The sequence below is a fragment of the Arachis ipaensis genome, chromosome B1 (genome assembly GCF_059453495.1).
Source record: "Arachis ipaensis isolate K30076 ecotype BB chromosome B1, ASM5945349v1, whole genome shotgun sequence".
Lineage (NCBI taxonomy): Eukaryota > Viridiplantae > Streptophyta > Magnoliopsida > Fabales > Fabaceae > Arachis > Arachis ipaensis.
This window is the reverse complement of record NC_142436.1, coordinates 134912283-134929057: the sequence shown is the minus strand read 5'-3', so window position 1 is coordinate 134929057 and position 16775 is coordinate 134912283. Positions and strand designations below refer to the sequence as shown.

At 38.5% G+C, this 16775-nt stretch overlaps 1 protein-coding gene across 1 annotated transcript; it reads right to left on the bottom strand.

Annotated features, from left to right (window-relative positions):
* Positions 1-3187: 3187 nt before the first annotated feature.
* On the bottom strand, positions 3188-16289 carry LOC148578473 (uncharacterized). The gene is made up of 4 exons (XM_088503055.1): positions 16099-16289; positions 15611-15971; positions 4226-4637; positions 3188-3834 (listed from the first exon to the last, which is right to left on the bottom strand). The coding sequence occupies exons 1-4, from the start codon at positions 16287-16289 to the stop codon at positions 3188-3190; spliced, it is 1611 nt and encodes a 536-aa protein (XP_088359181.1).
* Between the last annotated feature and the right edge of the window lie 486 nt (positions 16290-16775).

Below are 16775 nucleotides of genomic sequence, written 5' to 3'. Positions count from 1 at the left end.
GCTGAATTAAGACTTTGTCCATGATTGCCCCGGCCACTTGTTAAGATATGTCCATGCTTCCTCACTCACCTTCTTTATCTTGTCCATGTTGTCTATGGAGTCTTGGAATGTGATTGATCTAGCACACTCATAGAGGAGTCTTTTGTAAGACCCAGAACTTAAGTCTTATTATGAACTAATTTCAAATTATATATTTATTTAGAGTTTTAATTTCAGAAATTATTTTATTAAAAATAATTAAAAGCAGTTTTAATTAATTGGATTTGAAGTAAATTAAGGTTTTATCCAAACTCTATAATTATGGATTATTTTTTTATTTATGATTTAAAGTTTTAAAAATTTGAAAATAATGAGGTGTGGCTATTTAAATTAGAATTTTATCTAATTTTATAATTATTAAATTATTTTTTATATTTAAATTATAAAATTGATAATCATGAAATAATAAGAATTTTATATGATATAATTTAAATAATTGATATTTTTATAATTTAATACTTTAAATTTTAAGAATAAAAAAAATTAATCTTATCATTTCATAATTTGATACAACAAATAATATTTTTGAAGTAATTTCAAAAATTTAATTAAATTTCAATTTATTACTCTATGCCCTAATTTTATTAAAATTACCTTATTCTAATTAAACCTAAAATTTTCAATTACAATACATAAATCCTAACCTTAATTAAATTGAACCCTAACCCCCCCCCCAAAAAACACAAACAGCAGCCACAGCCTTGCTTTTCCGACAAAACACATGCACACACATCAGAAAAAGTAAAAGAAAGAAAGAAAAAAGGGAAGAGAGGAGAGGGGAGCTGCGGGAAAGGGAAGGAAGGGGGGAAGAGGAAGGACGGCGCCGGCGGGCGTCAATGCCGCCGCGCCGCCGTGTTGCACAGAGGAGGGAGAGAGCGCGAAGAGAAGAGGGAAGAGAGAGGAAGAACGCGCGCGAGGGAACTCAGCCGCGGGAAAAGGAGGCGCGCGTCAAACCCGTCACCGCCAGTCCGTCCATCCCGACCCGTCACCGTCGCGAGGCAGATCAGAACCGACGGGGAGAGAGAGAAAGCCGCGCGAGGAGGAGAAGTCACCGTCGCCGTTCGTCCTCCTCGCTGCCAGACGCCGTCGCCGTTCGCGAGAGGGAGAGAGACGCGCCACGAGGGAGCTGCCGCCGTAGAGTGTGTCGCCGTTGAGAAGCCGTCGCCACCAAATCCGCTGCTGTCGAAGCTTATGGCCGAGCCTCTGCCGCTGGATCTCCACACTGCTGCTGCTGCCGCCGAAAACTGCCACTGAAGCCTGTGTCGTTTGGTAAACCCTGCTTCAACTTCCTTATCCGATAAGTTCAACTTTACCATGAGAGTTGTTGCTGAGGCTGTTTGTGCTAGGAACTTATCGCGAGTTACCGCCGCTGGAGCCACCACCGGAGCTACTGCCGTTCAGTTCAGCTGTTCTTCCTTCTTACAATAGGTATCTCTGTTTCGAAACCTTCGTCGCTAGCGTATAAGAGTTTTCTGTTATGTTTGGTTATAAACTCTAAGGTTCTGGTAACGTAGGGTCGCCCTCTGTATGTTGCATATCGCTTTTAAGTTGCTGTGATTGCTGCGAAAGTGATTATGGATTGAGGTTTCGGTTGCCATCGGTTTCGGGCTGAGAGAAAAGAGTTCCGTTGACGCGTTTGGTTTATGATTTTGACTTGTCGAGGTAGGGACTTTTTATAAAAACTAATTTACTTTAAATTGGAGATTTTTTATTGGTTTGGTTTTGAAATGATTTTAATACTTGAAAGTCTAAATTTTGTTTTATTGGAAATTGATTTGGTTTTGAACCCGTTAAAAAGGGTTGATGATTGGTTTGGTTGGGATCCGAAAAGGGTGGCAAAGTCCAAGTTTTAGGGGAGGTGTTGCCGAATTTTCTATAAAATCTGAAACTTTGTTGAAAATGTTATTTAGAAAAGTTTTAAATTTGAGAAATCGTATTATATGATTTATTAAGAAAATAGTTATGTTTCGAATTTAATTTATTTGAGAAAAACATATATCTCGAGTTTGATTTATTCACAAACGAATTGAGTTAATACTCAAATTGGCCCCTAAAATTTGACCTCCGACTCAATTTAGCCCTCAAGGTTTTAATTGACTCTAATTGTACCCTGAAATTTTGCCTCGAGCCTCAATTTGGCCCTTCCGGCGGTTTCCATCACCGGAGAGCTGACCTGGCAAATTTGGTAGACACCTGGCACCCTAGCAGTTAGATGACATGGCAAAATGTTTGAAGGCTTCAATTTAACCCCTAAAAATTTCAAATAAAACCTAGAAGTTCCAATTTCCCCAAATCGAAGAGTGTCTCCAAGAGGTGAGAAGAATGTTGTGAAGCAGCAGCCAAAGCTCAGGTAGCTCTGGTAGAGCTTGTTCGCATAGTGGCTGGGTGAAGAACGCACACGGTGACAGAAGTGGGAAGGTTCCGCATTGGTGCGGTTGTGGGTTGCGTCCTATTCTTCGGTGGTCTGGGACGGATTCCAATCCAGAAAGACCATTCTATGGATGCTCTAACTATAATGTGAGTTGGTTGAATTATTGCAAGTTGATTGTGTGTCTTATTTCTCAAATGCTTGTTGATTTTGTAGCTGTTCTTTCTCTCAATTTTTTTTGGATTTTTTGTGTTGTAGACTACCGGTAAGAGATGGTGTGGCTTTTTTAAATGGGCAGATGTTGAAGAAGAAGAAGCCATAGTTGGCAGAAATAAAAGTTCAGTTAGTGAAGACCATTGGAAACTATCTCTGGGATGGAAAATTAGTGCAGTTGAAGCTGAAATTAGAATATTAAAAATGGGAAATATTATATTGTCTGTGTTTGTTATTATTTTTGGAATTGTGATTGTAGCTTGTGGATTAGGTGTGATGAAATATATGTAACTGTATATCAGTTATTTGAATGAAGCATTGTTATGTATTTAATGAGAAAATATAAATGGAATTTTATGTTCTCTTTGCTAATGATATATCCTGTAAAAATTCTTTAAAACTGAGATTATATATGAAGCTGCTATGAGTCTGTATATGAAGACAAGATTAGGAGCTGGCTCTAATAACTATATATGTAGTATGCACTTCTATTAGTGAATAACTTTAAGTGTATAGTTCATTTGTGAAAAAGATATAAATAGATGAGATGTTATGACAAAAGAAAATCTAACAGAACCTTGTGTGGTTCTTGTACTTGACATAAGACCCAAAAATAAGTAATTCATTAAGTAATTCATAGTCATTAATCATTGTCAATATCACAGCATTAGCAACAGCAGTATCTGTATCATACCTTAGATACCCTAGATAACATAGTTTCAAATATCCTAAACCAAAACAGATTACTCTAAATAACATAACATAGTTTGCTGGATCTGTACCCTCTCCAGCCTTAGAACCTTTTTCTTTTGCAACAACAGCCGCTGCTGCATTAACAAGGGCACTAGCAAGGTCATCAGCTTTCCTATGAGCACAACTCCTCTTTGTATGCCCTCTCGTACCACAGTAAGTACATGTGAATTCTTTGTATTTTCTCTTCAACTTGGTTTCAGTTTTTGACTTCTTAACACTAGATGACTCTTCATCAGCATCCTTCCGTCTTTTTTGGGTTATTGGCCCTGGCTTTCGCTTCATTTTAGGTGCATGAGGCCTATTTTGTTCACTTCTCTCCCAAAGATCTTGTCCGGGTATTGGATTGAGAGAGTGCTTGTAGGTATCTCTATAAGCTTCCATGGTCAGCCAATGATGACAAAAATCCTCAGGATTTCGATTTATCTTGGAGATGGCTGCACATGCATGGACACACGGATTTCCTACAAGGACAGATGTTATGAAACAGTATCCAACGATCTATTTAAATAGAGACTAATCACCAGAGACATAAAACATAGTGAAACAAATAAGAACACCTAAATGAATACAAACCAGTCACTATCTAATTTAAATTATGTTTAATTAAATGAATACAAACCACTCACTATCTAATCCAAACTATGTTTAAGCAATTATTGGCTACCTCAGTACCTGTTATTTGCCAAAACCTACAGGTGCATATGCTCTTCCCCAAGTCAACAGCCATGTTGGTAGGCCAACCATGGATCTCAAATCTTTGATAATCTTCATCTCCACTCCAGATCGGTGTCCATTTTTGAGATTCTTTCCGGATTTTCTACAATCTACTATGTTGGATTGGTGGGAGCTTACCAACATGGTGGGATAACTTGACCTTGTTTTTTGCAATGGACCGCATCGCAAACATCCGAACCTCCTCTAACAAGGTGATTATAGGCTTAGCTTTGTATTCCTTAATCCTCGAGTTAAAAACCTCGCAGGCATTGTTACAAATGTTATCAATTTTTTGATCGTGTCGGAAATATGCCCTATTCCATGCTTCTTTAGGCCACTTATCCAAATATGCCCAAGCTCTCTCGTTGAGTCTCTTTAACCTATCCATCTTCTGATCAAAACCATGGCGAGTTGTTTCCCTAGCACACTCCCATAATAGTTCTCTGTACTCCTGCTCTTTCCATTGTTTGTTAAAATTCTTCCATAGATGCCAGACACAGAATCGATGGTGTACATTGGGCATAAGCTCCTTTACTGCTGAAGCCAAACCCTGGACCAGCAACACATGAAAATTCAATTATCGTGCCTCAAACAGACCCCCAAAATATTTTAAGTGACCTCAAACAGACCCCCCAAAATATATTAAAGGACTTCAAACAAGCCCTCTGGTGCACGAAATCGTGATCGTTCTTTCCTTGGTAACGGCGCTAAAAACTTAATATGCACATTCATAATCTTAGCTCTTTGTCACAACTTCACACAACTAACCAGCAAGTGCACTGGGTCGTCCAAGTAATAAACCTTACGTGAGTAAGGGTCGATCCCACGGAGATTGTTGGCTTGAAGCAAGCTATGGTCATCTTGCAAATCTCAGTCAGGCGGATTTAAATGGTTATAGTGAATTGATAATTAAAACATAATTAAAATATAAACTAAGATAGAGATACTTATGTAATTCATTGGTGAGAGTTTCAGATAAGTATGTAGAGATGCTTTCATTCCTCCTGAACCTCTGCTTTCCTGTTGTCTTCATCCAATCATTCCTACTCCCTTCCATGGCAAGCTGTATGTTGGGCATCACTGTTGTCAATGGCTACATCCCGTCCTCTCTACGAAAATGGTCCAATGTGCTATCACTGCATGGCTAATCATCTGTAGGTTCTCGATCATACTGGAATAGGATTTACTATCCTTTTGCATCTGTCACTACGCCCAGCACTCGCGAGTTTGAAGCTCATCATAGCCATCCCCTCCCAGATCCTACTCGAAATACCACAGACAAGGTTTAGACTTTTCGGATCTCAGGAATGGCCGTCCATGGGTTCTAACTTATACCACAAAGACTCTGATCTCACGATCAAGAGGCTAAGAGATACACATTCAAGCTTGTTTGCATGTAGAACAGAACTGGTTGTCAGGCACGCGTTCATAGGCGAGAATGGTGATGAGCGTCACATAATCATCACATTCATCATGTTTTTGGGTGCGAATGAATATCTTAGAATAGGAATAAGCTTGATTGAATAGAAAATAGTAGTAATTGTATTAATTCATGAGGAACAGCAGAGCTCCACACCTTAATCTATGGTGTGTAGAAACTCTACCGTTGAAAATACATAAGAACAAGGTCCAGGCATGGCCGAGAGGCCAGCCCCCAAAACGTGATCAAAGGATAATCCAAAGATGGTCTAAAAGATATAAACACAATAGTAAAAAGTCCTATTTATACTAAACTAGTTACTAGGGTTTACAGAGATAAGTAAATGATGTAGAAATCCACTTCCGGGGCCCACTTGGTGTGTGCTTGGGCTGAGCATTGAAGCTTTCACGTAGAGAGGTCTTTCTTGGAGTTAAACGCCAGTTTATAACCTGTTTCTGGCGTTTGACTCCAGAATAGGGCAGGGAGCTGACGTTGAACGCCAGTTTGCGTCATCTAAACTCGAGAAAAGTATGGACTATTATATATTTCTGGAAAGCTCTGGATGTTTACTTTCCAACGCAATTGAGAGCGCGTCATTTGGAGTTCTGTAGCTCCAGAAAATCCACTTTGAGTGCAGGGAGGTCAGAATCTAACAGCATCTGCAGTCCTTCTTCAACCTCTGAATCTGATTTTTGCTCAAGTCCCTCAATTTCAGCCAGAAAATACCTGAAATCATAGAAAACACACAAACTCATAGTAAAGTCCAGAAATGTAATTTTCAATTAAAAACTAATAAAAGTATAATAAAAACTAACTAAAACATACTAAAAACTATGTAAAAACAATGCCAAAAAGCGTATAAATTATCCGCTCATCACAACACCAAACTTAAATTGTTGCTTGTCCCCAAGCAACTGAAAACCAAATAGGATAAAAAAAGAGAATATACTATAAATTTCAAACTATCAGTGAAACTTAGCTCCAATTAGATGAGTGGGACTAGTAGCTTTTTGCCTCTGAATAGTTTTGGCATCTCACTTTATCCCTTGAAGTTCAGAATGATTGGCATCTATAGGAACTTAGAATTTAGATAGTGTTATTGATTCTCTTAGTTCAGTATGTTGATTCTTGAACACAGCTACTTTATGAGTCTTGGCCGTGGCCCTAAGCACTCTGTTTTCCAGTATTACCACCGGATACATACATGCCACAGACACATAACTGGGTGAACCTTTTCAGATTGTGACTCAGCTTTGCTAAAGTCCCCAATTAGAGGTGTCCAGGGTTCTTAAGCACACTCTTTTTTTTTTTTTGCTTTGGACCTCGACTTTAACCGCTCAGTCTCAAGTTTTCACTTGACACCTTCACGCCACAAGCACATGGTTAGGGACAGTTTGGTTTAGCCGCTTAGGCCAGGATTTTATTCCTTAGGCCCTCCTATCCACCGATGCTCAAAGCCTTGGATCCTTTTTATTACCCTTGTCTTTTAGTTTTAAGGGCTATTGGCTTTTTGCTCTTGCCTTTTGGTTTAAAGAGCTCTTGACTTTTTCTGCTTGCTTTCTTTTTCTTTCTCTTTTTTTTTCGCCATTTTTCTTTTCTTTTTTTTCTGCAAGCTTTTGTATTCACTGCTTTTTCTTGCTTTAAGAATCAATTTTATGATTTTTTAGATTATCAATAACAGTTCTCCTTTTCATCATTCTTTCAAGAGCCAACATATTTAACATTCATAAACAACAAATTCAAAAGACATATGCACTGTTCAAGCATTCATTCAAAAAACAAAAAGTATTGTCACCACATCAATATAATTAAACTAATTTCAAGGATAAATTTGAAATTCATGTACTTCTTGTTCTTTTGTAATTAAAACATTTTTCATTTAAGAGAGGTGATGGATTCATAGGACACTCATAGCTTTAAGACATAGTTACTAGACACTAATGATCATATAGTAAAGACACAAACATAACTAAAACATAAAGCATAGTAAACGAAAAACATGAAAATAAGAACAAGGAGATTAAGGAACGGGTCCACCTTAGTGAGGGTGGCGTCTTCCTCTTCTTGAAGAACCAATGGTGCTCTTGAGCTCCTCTATGTCTCTTCCTTGTCTTTGTTGCTCCTCCCTCATAGCTCTTTGATCTTCTCTGATCTCATTGAGAATGATGGAGTGCTCTTAGTGTTCCACCCTTAATTGGTTCATATTATGACTCAATCCTTCTAGAGAAGTGTTGAGTTGTTCCCAATAGTTATTTGGAGGAAAATACATCCCTTGAGGCATCTCAGGGATTTCTTGATGATGAGCTTCCTCATGCATCTCTTGAGATTCATGAATAGGCTCTCTTGTTTGCTCCATTCTCTTCTTAGTGATGGGCTTGTCCTCATCAATGAGGATATCTCCCTCTATGTCAATCCCAGCCGAATTGCATAGATGGCAAATGAGGTGAGAAAAGGCTAACCTTGCCAAAGTGGAGGACTTGTCAGCCACCTTGTAGAGTTTTTGAGGTATAATCTCATGAACCTCCACTTCCTCCCCAATCATGATACTATGGATCATGATGGCCCAGTCTACAGTAACTTCAGACCGGTTGCTAGTGGGAATAATTGAGCGTTGAATGAACTCCAACCATCCTCTAGCTACAGGCTTAAGGTCCAGTCTTCTCAGTTGAACCGGTTTGCCTTTTGAGTCAATCTTCCATTGAGCTCCTTCCACACATATGTCCATGAGGACTTGGTCCAACCTTTGATCAAAGTTGACCCTTCTTGTGTAGGGGCATGCATTTTCTTCCATCATTGGCAAGTTAAACGCCTACCTTACACTTTCCGGACTGAAATCTAAGTATTTCCCCCGAACCATGGTAAGCCAATTCTTTGGATTCAGGTTCATACTTTGATCATGGTTCCTAGTGATCCATGCATTTGCATAGAACTCTTGAACCATTAGGATCCCGACTTGTTGAATGGGGTTGGTGAGGACTTCCCAACCTCTTCTTTGGATCTCAAGTCGGATCTCCGGATACTCATTCTTCTTGAGCTTGAAAGGAACCTCAGGGATCACTTTCTTCTTGGCCACAACTTCATAGAAGTGGTCTTGATGGAATTTTGAGATGAATCTCTCCATCTCCCATGACTCAGAGGTGGAAGCAATTGCCTTCCCTTTCCTCTTTCTTGAGGTTTCTCTGGCCTTAGGTGCCATCACTGGTTATGGAAAAACAAAAAAAGCTATGCTTTTACCACACCAAACTTAGAATATTGCTCGTCCTCGAGCAAAAGAAGAGAGAAAGAAGGAGAAGAAGAAGAAGAATGGAGGAAAGGGAGAGAGGTGTGTATTCGGCCAAGGGTTAGAAGAAAGGGTTGTGTTGTGTGAAAATGAAAAAAGAATGAGGGGTTTATATAGTGGAGGGAGAAGGGTTAGGGTTCGGTCATTTAGGGTGGGTTTGGGTGGGAAAGAGATTTTGAATTTGAAGGTAGGTAGGGTTTATGGGAAAGTGTGGATGGATGTGAGTGGTGAAGAAGTGATGGGGAAGAGAGATTGAGGTGATTGGTGAAGGGTGTTTGGGGAAGAGGGTTATTGGTTTGTGTGTGAGGAAGAAGAGAGAAAGTGAGTTGAGGTAGGTGGGGATCCTGTGGGGTCCACAGATCCTGAGGTGATCCTGTGGGGTCCACAGATCTTGAGGTGTCAAGGATTTCACATCCCTGCACCTTTTAGGCGTGTAAAAATGCCCTATGTATGCAATCATGGCGTTTAACGCCACTTTCATGCTTGTTTCTGGCGTTAAACGCCCAAATGTAGCTTGTTTCTGGCGTTAAACGCCAGCTTTATGCTTGTTTCTGGCGTTTAATGCCAGCTTTCCTCTGGGTGCAATCCTGGCGTTTAAACGCCAGACTGCTGCTTGTTTCTGGCGTTTAACGCCAGTTTCATGCTCTGTTCTGGCGTTAAATGCCAGCCAGATGCTCCTTACTGGCGTTTAAGCGCCAGTAAGCTCTTCCTCCAGGGTGTGCTATTTTTAATGCTGTTTTTCATTCTGTTTTTGATTTTTCAGTAGTTTTTGTGACTCCACATGATCATCAACCTAATAAAACATGAAATAAAAATAAAAATAAAAATAAAAATAAAAATAAAAATAAAAATAATATAGATATAATTAAATACATTGGGTTGCCTCCTAACAAGCGCTTCTTTAATGTCAATAGCTTGACAGTGAGCTCTCATGGAGCCTCACAGATGTTTAGAGCATTGTTGAGACCTCCCAACACCAAACTTAGAGTTTGGATATGGGAGTTCAACACCAAACTTAGAGTTTGGTTGTGGCCTCCCAACACCAAACTTAGAGTTTGACTGTCGGGGCTTTGGTTGACTCTGCAGTGAGAGAAGCTTTTCATGCTTCCTCTCCATGGTTACAGAAGGAGAACTTTGAGTCTTGAACACAAGGTAGTCCTAATTCAGTTGAAGGACCAACTCTCCTCTGTCCACATCAATAATAGCTTTTGCTGTGGCTAGGAAGGGTCTTCCAAGGATGATGGATTCATCCTCATCCTTCCCAGTGTCTAGGATTATGAAATTAGCAGGGATGTAAAGGTCTTTAACCTTTACTAACACGTCCTCTACTTGTCCATAAGCCTCTTTTCTTGAGTTGTCTGCCATCTCTAATGAGATTCTGGCAGCTTGCACCTCAAAGATCCCTAGTTTCTCCATTACAGAGAGTGGCATTAAGTTTATGCCTGACCCCAGGTCACACAGAGCCTTCTCAAAGGTCATGGTGCCTATGTTACAGGGTATTAGGAATTTACCAGGATCCTATTTCTTTTGAGGTAATTTCTGCCTATCCAATGCATTCAGTTCATTGGTTAGCAAGGGAGGTTCATCTTCCCAAGTCTCATTACCAAATAATTTGGCATTCAACTTCATGATTGCACCAAGGTACTTGGCAACTTGCTCTTCAGTAACATCTCTTCATTCTCTTCAGAAGAAGAATACTCATCAGAGCTCATGAAGGGCAGAAGGAGGTTCATTGGAATCTCTATGGTCTCTAGATGAGCCTCAGACTCCTTTGGTTCCTCTAAGGGAAACTCCTCATTGTTCACTGAACGTCCCAGGAGGTCTTCCTCACTAGGATTCACGTCCTCCTCCTCCTCTTTGGGTTCGGCCATTTTGGTTATATCAATGGCCTTGCACTCTTTTTTTGGATTCTCTTCTGTATTGCTTGGGAGAGTACTAGGAGGAGTTTCAATGACCCTTTTACTCAGCTGACCCACTTGTGCCTCGAAATTTCTAATGGAGGACCTTGTTTCATTCATGAAACTTAAAGTGGCCTTAGATAGATCAGAGACTATATTTGCTAAGCTAGAGGGATTCTGCTCAGAATTCTCTGTCTGTTGCTGAGTGGATGATGGAAAAGGTTTGCTATTGTTAAACCTGTTTCTTCCACCATTATTAAAGCCTTGTTGAGGCTTTTGTTGATCCTTCCATAAGAAATTTGGATGATTTCTCCATGAGGGATTATAAGTGTTCCCATAGGGTTCACCCATGTAATTCACCTCTGCTATTGCAGGGTTCTCAGGATCATAAGCTTCTTCAGAAGATGCCTCTTGAGTACTGTTGGGTGCAGCTTGCATTCCATTCAGACTCTGAGAAATCATATTGACTTGCTAAGTCAATATTTTGTTCTGAGCCAATATGGCATTCAGAGCATCAATTTCAAGAACTCTCTTCCTCTGAGGCGTCCCATTACTTACAGGATTCCTCTCAGAAGTGTACATGAACTGGTTATTAGCAACCATGTCAATGAGTTCTTGAGCTTCTGCAGGCGTTTTCTTTAGGTGAATGGATCCACCTGCAGAATGGTCAAATGACATCTTTGATAACTCAGACAGACCATCATAGAATATATCCAGGATGGTCCATTCTGAAAGCATGTCAGAGGGACACTTTTTGGTCAGTTGCTTGTATCTCTCCCAAGCTTCATAGAGGGATTCGCCTTCTTTCTGTCTGAAGGTTTGAACATCCACTCTAAGTTTGCTAAGCTTTTGAGGAGGAAAGAACTTGGCTAAGAAAGCCGTGACCAGCTTATCCCAAGAATTCAGGCTATCTTTAGGTTGAGAGTCCAACCATATTTTAGCTCTGTCTCTTATAGTAAACGGGAAAAGCATGAGTCTGTAGACCTTGGGATCAACCCCATTGGTCTTAAAAGTATCACAGATCTGTAAGAATTCAGTTAAGAACTGAAAAGGATCTTCAGATGGAAGTCCATGAAACTTGCAGTTTTGTTGCATCAGAGAAACTAGTTGAGGTTTAAGCTCAAAATTGTTTGCTCCAATGGCAGGGATTGAGATGCTTCTTCCATGTAAATTAGAATTTGGTGCAGTAAAGTCACCAAGCATCTTTCTTGCATTGTTATTATTTTCGGCCATGTCTCCTTCTTTTTCGAAATTTTCTGTCAGATTTTCTCCAGAGAGTTGTGCTTTAGCTTCCCTTAGCTTCCTCTTCAGAGTCCTTTCAGGTTCAGGATCAGTTTCAACAAGAAGGTTCTTATCCTTGTTCCTGCTCATATGAAAGAAGAGAACACAAAAGAAAATATGGAATCCTCTATGTCACAGTATAGATATTCCTTATGCAAGTATAAGAAGAGAAGAATATAAGAAGGAGAAGAGAAAAACTCGAACACAGATAGGGAGATGGGGTTCGAATTTTGGGTGGAAGAGAAGTGTTAGTAGATGAATAAATAATAGAAGGATATGAGGAAGAGAAGAATTCGAAAATTAAACAAAATAAAATAAAAATATTTTAAAATTAAACTTAAAATTCGAAAATAAAAATTGAAATCAAATTAAATTAAAATTAAAACAATTAGTTAATTAAAAAGGAAATTTGAAAAAGAGGGAAGGGATTTTTGAAAATGAGAGAGAGAGAGAGAGTTAGTTAGGTAGTTTTGAAAAAGATAAGAATCAAACAAAAAGTTAAGTGGTTAATTGAAAAAGATTTGAAAATCAAATTTGAAAATCAAATTTGAAAAGATAAGAAGTTAGAAAAGATTTTGAAATTAAATTTTGAAAAAGATGTGATTGAAATTTATTTTGAAAAAGATTTGAAAAAGAAATTTAAAAAGATTTGATTTTGAAAATTAAAGTTGATTACTTGACTAACAAGAAACAAAAAGATTTGATTTTAAAATTTAAAGATTGAACATTTCTTACTAGGCAAGTAACAAACTTAATATTTTTGAATCAATCACATTAATTGTTAGTGAAGATTTTGAATTTATGAAAAAGATTTTTGAAAATTAATTTTGAAAATTTCGAAATTATGAAAGAAAAAATGAAAAAGATTTGATTTTTGAAGAAGATTTGAAAAAGCTAGGATTTTTAAATTGAAAATTTGTTTTGACTCATAAGAAACAACTAGATTTTAAAAATTTTTGAAAAAGTCAACTCAAATTTCGAAGATTTATGAGAGAAAAAGGAAAAGATATTTTTTTGATTTTTGAATTTTTAATGATGAGAGAGAAAAACATCAAAAAGACTCAATGCATTAAAATTTTGGATCAAAACAAAAGATGCATGCAAGAACACTATGAATGTCAAGATGAACACCAAGAACACTTTGAATGTCATGATGAACATCAAGAACTTATTTTTGAAAATTTTTAAGAAAAGAAAAACATGCAAGACACCAAACATAGAAATTTTCAATGCTTAGACACTAACAAATTGAAAATGCATATGAAAAACAAGAAAAGACACAAAACAAGAAAATATGAAGATCAAACAAGAAGGCTGGCCAAGAACAACTTGAAGATCAAGAAGAACATATGATGAATTTTCGAAAATTCTTGAGAAAAACAAAAATATGCAAGACACCAAACTTAAAAATTGACTCTAGACTCAAACAAGAAACATCAAAATATTTTTGGTTTTATGATTTTATAAATTTTTTTTTGGATTTTTGAAAATAAAAAAAATAAAAACAAAATGCTTAAAATTAAAATAAAATTACCTAATCTGAGCAACAAGATGAACCGTCAGTTGTCCAAACTCAAACAATCCCCGGCAACGGCGCCAAAAACTTGGTGCACGAAATCGTGATCGTTCTTTCCTTGGGCGCTAAAAACTTAATATGCACGTTCATAATCTTAGCTCTTTGTCACAACTTCGTACAACTAACCAGCAAGTGCACTAGGTCGTCCAAGTAATAAACCTTACGTGAGTAAGGGTCGATCCCACGGAGATTGTCGGCTTGAAGCAAGCTATGGTCATCTTGCAAATCTCAGTCAGGAGGATTTAAATGGTTATAGTGAATTGATAATTAAAACATAATTAAAATATAAACTAAGATAGAGATACTTATGTAATTCATTGGTGAGAGTTTCAGATAAGTATGTAGAGATGCTTTCATTCCTCCTGAACCTCTGCTTTCCTGCTGTCTTCATCCAATCATTCCTACTCCCTTCCATGGCAAGCTGTATGTTGGACATCACCGTTGTAAATGGCTATATCCCGTCCTCTCTGTGAAAATGGTCCAATGCACTGTCACTGCATGGCTAATCATCTGTAGGTTCTCGATCATACTGGAATAGGATTTACTATCCTTTTGCGTCTGTCACTACGCCCAGAACTCGCGAGTTTGAAGCTCGTCACAGCCATCCCCTCCCAGATCCTACTCGGAATACCACAGACAAGGTTTAGACTTTCCGGATCTCAGGAATGGCCGTCCATGGGTTCTAACTTATACCACGAAGACTCTGATCTCACGATCAGGAGGCTAAGAGATATACATTCAAGCTTGTTTGCATGTAGAACGGAAGTGGTTGTCAGGCACGCGTTCATAGGTGAGAATGGTGATGAGCGTCACATAATATTCACATTCATCATGTTCTTGGGTGCGAATGAATATCTTAGAATAGGAATAAGCTTGATTGAATAGAAAATAGTAGTAATTGCATTAATTCATGAGGAACAGCAGAGCTCCACACCTTAATCTATGGTGTGTAGAAACTCTACCGTTGAAAATACATAAGAACAAGGTCCAAGCATGGCCGAGAGGCCAGCCCCCAAAACATGATCAAAGGATAATCCAAAGATGGTCTAAAAGATATAAACACAATAGTAAAAAGTCATATTTATACTAAACTAGTTACTAGGGTTTACAGAGATAAGTAAACGATGTAGAAATCCACTTCCGGGGCCCATTTGGTGTGTACTTGGGCTGAGCATTGAAGCTTTCACATGGAGAGGTCTTTCTTAGAGTTAAACGCCAGTCTATAACCTGTTTCTGGCGTTTAACTTCACTTTGCAACCTGTTTCTGGCATTTGACTCCAGAATAGGGCAGGGAGCTGGCGTTGAACGCCAGTTTACATCGTCTAAACTCGGGAAAAGTATGAACTATTATATATTTCTGGAAAGCCCTGAATGTTTACTTTCCAACGCAATTGAGAGCACATCATTTGGAGTTCTGTAACTCCAGAAAATCCACTTTGAGTGCAGGGAGGTCAGAATCCAACAGCATCTGCAGTCCTTCTTCAACCTCTGAATCTGATTTTTGCTCAAGTCCCTCAATTTCAGCCAGAAAATACCTGAAATCACAGAAAAATACACAAACTCATAGTAAAGTCTAGAAATGTAATTTTTAATTAAAAACTAATAAAAGTATAATAAAAACTAACTAAAACATACTAAAAACTATGTAAAAACAATACCAAAAAGCGTATAAATTATCCGCTCATCACCCTCGCAACGAATACATTTACAAATCACAGTCCTCACAGCAAGTATTAATTGATTATACAAATGCGTTTACTAATCACAGTCTTCAGAACAAGTATGAATTGATTATGCAATACATTCACTAATCACAGTCTTCACAACAAGTATGAATTGATTATACAAATACGTTTACTAATCACAGTCCTCACAGCAAGTATGAAATGATTATGCAAATAAATCTTGATAATCACAGTCCTCACAGCAAGTATGAATTGATTATGCAAATACATTTACTAATCACAGTCCTCACAGCAAGTATGAATTGATTATGCAAATAAATCTTACTAATAATAGTCCTCACAGCAAGTATGAATTGATTCCCCAAATATATTTACTCATTTACCTTTTGCATGTTTGACATAAAAGCCCATTTGTTAGCCATGTAGTCACCCAAGTCATCAAGCAGCAGGTCCAAAAACCACCTCCAATTCTCTTTATTCTCAACATCAACAATTGCCCACGCAATTGGATATATATGGTTGTTGGCGTCCTGAGCCACTGCTGAGAGTATTTGTTCCCCAAACCGAGTCTTTAAGAAGGCTTCGTCGAGTCCGATCAGTGGGCGGCAGCCAGCCTTAAAACCCTTCTTACATCCATCCAGACATACATACATTTTTTCAAATATAGGATCATCCCCTTGTAGATATGTACCAATCTTTACTGTTGAACCAGGATTACTCTTAAGTAGAGTTTCTGCATAATCTCTAACCAAATCGTACTAGGCAGCTGCATCACCGTAAACAATATTTCTTGCGTCCATTAAAGCTCTGGTTAGTGATGATTTGTTTAGGTCTAGGTCACACCTTCTCCTGAAATATGATTTAGCCTCACTGTGCTTTAAGCTCAGATACCTCCTCATTTTCTTTACCAACTTGCCATCTCCTATTGGCTGCCCTGTTTTTGCTCATCCTAGGACATATGTGTTCATTCTTAAATGTTTTTATTTGCCAGCATGTCTCATCAGAATCCCTGGATGCATAAACAACCCATGGACATCTAACCATATCCTCATCTTCTCCCATTGTCCACTTGCAAATAGCTCTGACTCTGTAGCTCTCATTCCTTCTAAATTTAATCCCCCTACCTTCTTGAATGGTGAATTATCTCACATCATCCATAAATTCATTCTTGTTACTGAACTTCATTCCAACTTGTAGCTTTAGTTCACCAAATCGGCCACCCTCGGAGAAGATTGGGTGCACATCATCAGCATCATCATCATCACTCCACTCCTCATCTGAGTTTGGGGGGTTTTCAATTCTTCAGACTTCCAAGAGTCGTTTCCATCAGAATCATCGTGAATCGGATCATATGCATCATAAGATTCTTGGTTGTTTTCTCTGTTACCCAGTACTTGCACCCAATCTACTTCTTCATCAGAATTCTCCACAACCAGACCGTCATCTTCCTCTACTATTTTCTCCTTGCCCTTCTTCCAGGCAGCACCTGGAGCATGCTCCAACTTAAATTCCCTCAACCTAGCTGCTGGGAGACCACCTTCAATATCT